The 2,755-nt window shown below is 39.7% G+C and overlaps 1 protein-coding gene across 1 annotated transcript; it reads left to right on the top strand.

Annotated features, from left to right (window-relative positions):
- Window positions 1–1,997: 1,997 nt before the first annotated feature.
- gnrh2 (gonadotropin-releasing hormone 2) lies at window positions 1,998–2,414 on the top strand. The gene is made up of 3 exons (XM_028405557.1): window positions 1,998–2,132; window positions 2,218–2,301; window positions 2,376–2,414. Exons 1-3 carry the CDS (start codon window positions 1,998–2,000, stop codon window positions 2,412–2,414), a joined length of 258 nt encoding a protein of 85 aa, XP_028261358.1.
- The last annotated feature ends 341 nt before the right edge of the window (window positions 2,415–2,755 follow it).

Here is a 2,755-nt window from a genome sequence, read left to right as displayed (position 1 = left end):
CCTGAGTTTGTTTCTAGTGTTTTGTTATTCAACATTTGAATATATGTATATATAATTATATATATGATAAAATTATATATAATTATATAATGCCAAATGGCCTTTCTAAGCAAGATACTGTTCAAACCTAATAAAGTGCTTGAGATTTTAACATTTGTTTGCATTTTTGACTCAATATAAATCAAAGAAGGCTGCTCAGATGTATTTGCTCTTTTCCAGCCATGACAGCATGACACTCATTACTGCTCACCTCTCAATGAAGACTGATGGGTCTGTGGTGCAACATAATTGGCAATCGTTCACAGTCGTTATATAGTGCTCTTGGAGTGAGGATCTTGGAGGGTTTTCAATCAGTTTAACCCTTCACCCTCACACAAATAGTGATGTTTGCATCGATCAACTATCCATCAATCAAATATTCGGTGGAACTGGTGGTGTTTCTGATTTTAGGGAAGGCTACTGCCTCATGTCATATCGTGTCATATCCAGACAGCACTGCTTTTTATTTTATCTCATTCCTTTTGAAGTTTATAACACTTTATAACTGTAACATGTGGGTATGAGGACAGAGCGTGTTTGAGCTCTTTTAAAACTAGGCTGTAACATGCATTGACCAGTAAAAGTGTTATTGCAGGTGGAAAGTAAAGCTACCAATTACTACCAGCTACCAAAGCTACCAAAAGTTATCTGGTGATGTTGGAGGTTAACAGAACGCTCAAGTATCTCAGCACCTGCTGCTTCTATTTTTTTCGTTTCTCTCCTCCAAGTCTTTCAACTTTATGAAAGTGCAATTATAAATTGCTAACATCTTAGATGGAGACCACTTACCTTGCTCAGTAGCTGAAATAACAAACCATCTGGCATGCCAGGTGATTAGAGCACCTCGTGACAAACATTTTAGCATCAAGCACAGTCTGCAGAGACACATGTTGATCAGATGATTGTACCTTTAAATAAGACTTGTCTAAGATGCTTTAGCACAAGCCAGCAGTATGCATATTTGTTAATGTTTATTTTGAGTGACGAGTCTCCTCTCAGGAGCAATTACTGTCCACCATTCTTTTGCAATGAACAGTCCCTCATTACAGTGTTTAAACTGCCACAACAGCACCGCGTCATGCTGGCAGTCCCTCCATAAGAACTATCCACATTTAAACTCTGAAAAGTAAATAATCTTTTATGATAATCTTGAGTGAGAGCAATGACATCAGCAGGATGGTGAGGAATCCCCTGTGTTTGTTCCCTTTGTCAACAGAAGCCTTCAAGTTTCCTCTGACTGAGGGGTCAGCGGGGTCAGAGAGGGATGTGTGAGGGGTCACTGGGGTCAAAGCAGGTGAAAAAAAATAGGAAATTAGATCTGTTGGGGGATGTAATTTAGTTTGATCTGTAAAATGCTTTTCAGAAACTAATCGGACCCTGTTGATACTGATATGTTTGTCCTCAAAATCCACTTAAATGAAACCAGGTACCACAGTACTAGTTAGGGACTTGAATAAGCAGAGTGACAGTGTTTAATTCAGATGATTTGTATGAGCAGGTGATGAGTATCTAATGGGTGTCAGCACTGTGTGCAGGTGATAATTGGAACTGGCTGGCCCCATGAACCTCTTGTCCCCATGGACTGTTCATTACACCCCTGGGAACAGAGGGACAAATGGGGTCAGTAATGGGCGGGACACATAAGTAAGGATGGTAGAGATGTGCGCTGCTAGGAGTGCTTTCACACCGCTACATATACTGAGGTGGTGGAGGAATACCTGCAGTAAACAAAACTGGAGTTCTAGGGAAATTTAGCAGGTGGAGCTTGTACAGAAACATTTATTAGGAACCCACTGAGTTGTGAACGCTGTGAAAGACTAAGGTAAGAAACTTGTGACTGTTTTTTAGAGTGTCTTATTGCAAAATATTCTATGCTGTTGCTGCAGGTACAGCAAAGGCAGGGCCAAACTTCATAAAGTAAGACAGAGTGTTCATCACTGTTTTTAGGTGGGATTATCATGTGTGTATCTCGTCTTGCTTTGCTACTGGGGCTGCTTCTGTGCTTGGGGACTCAGCTGTCCTATGCCCAGCACTGGTCTCATGGCTGGTACCCTGGAGGCAAGAGGGAGCTGGACTCCTTCAGCACTTCAGAGGTGGGGATCTGTGTGTGTGTGTGTGTGTGTGTGTGTGCTAGCATCTTTTTTCTCACATTCTGATCCTCACTGTTTTATTTTTCAGATTTCAGAGGAGATTAAGCTGTGTGAGGCGAGGGAATGCAGCTACTTAAGACCCCAGAGGAGGAGTTTCCTGAGAAACATTGTAGTGAGTATAATGTCTTAATGTTACTGTGCATGTGTCTGCATTCAATGCCATACTAAATGGCTTTAATTCCACAGCTGGATGCATTAGCCAGGGAGCTCCAGAAGAGGAAGTGAAAGCCGTTCATCTTACATTACTTTTCTATATAGTGACCCTGTCCTGCTCTATGTTGAGATGATTCTGTAATCTATTGTTTCTGTAATCTATGTGTTGTTATTTTTTTTTTCGGAACATTACATTGTTTTGTTTCTCTTGTGGCAAACAAATGTAGAAATTATAATGTTCTAGAATAAAGTGTCTATTTTGATATGAATTTGTTTTTTATTTATTTATTTGTATTTTTGGTATTTAGGTATAAGAGGGGCTAAGTAGTTGAAATAATAAAAATGATTACATCAAAATTCTATGTAGATGTCTTGTGATTAAGATTCTTGCACTATTCTTGCTATAATTTGGG

The sequence above is a fragment of the Parambassis ranga genome, chromosome 5, assembly GCF_900634625.1.
Source record: "Parambassis ranga chromosome 5, fParRan2.1, whole genome shotgun sequence".
NCBI classification, from domain to species: Eukaryota; Metazoa; Chordata; class Actinopteri; family Ambassidae; genus Parambassis; species Parambassis ranga.
This window is presented reverse-complemented; position numbering and strand designations above follow the sequence as displayed.

Coding starts and splice junctions, on each gene's coding strand:
- gnrh2 (XM_028405557.1), top strand. CDS start 1,998: ATGTGTGTATCTCGTCTTGCTTTGCTACTGGGGCTGCTTCTGTGCTTG. Junction 2,133..2,217: donor ACTCCTTCAGCACTTCAGAG/GTGGGGATCTGT, acceptor TTTATTTTTCAG/ATTTCAGAGGAGATTAAGCT. Junction 2,302..2,375: donor GTTTCCTGAGAAACATTGTA/GTGAGTATAATG, acceptor TTAATTCCACAG/CTGGATGCATTAGCCAGGGA.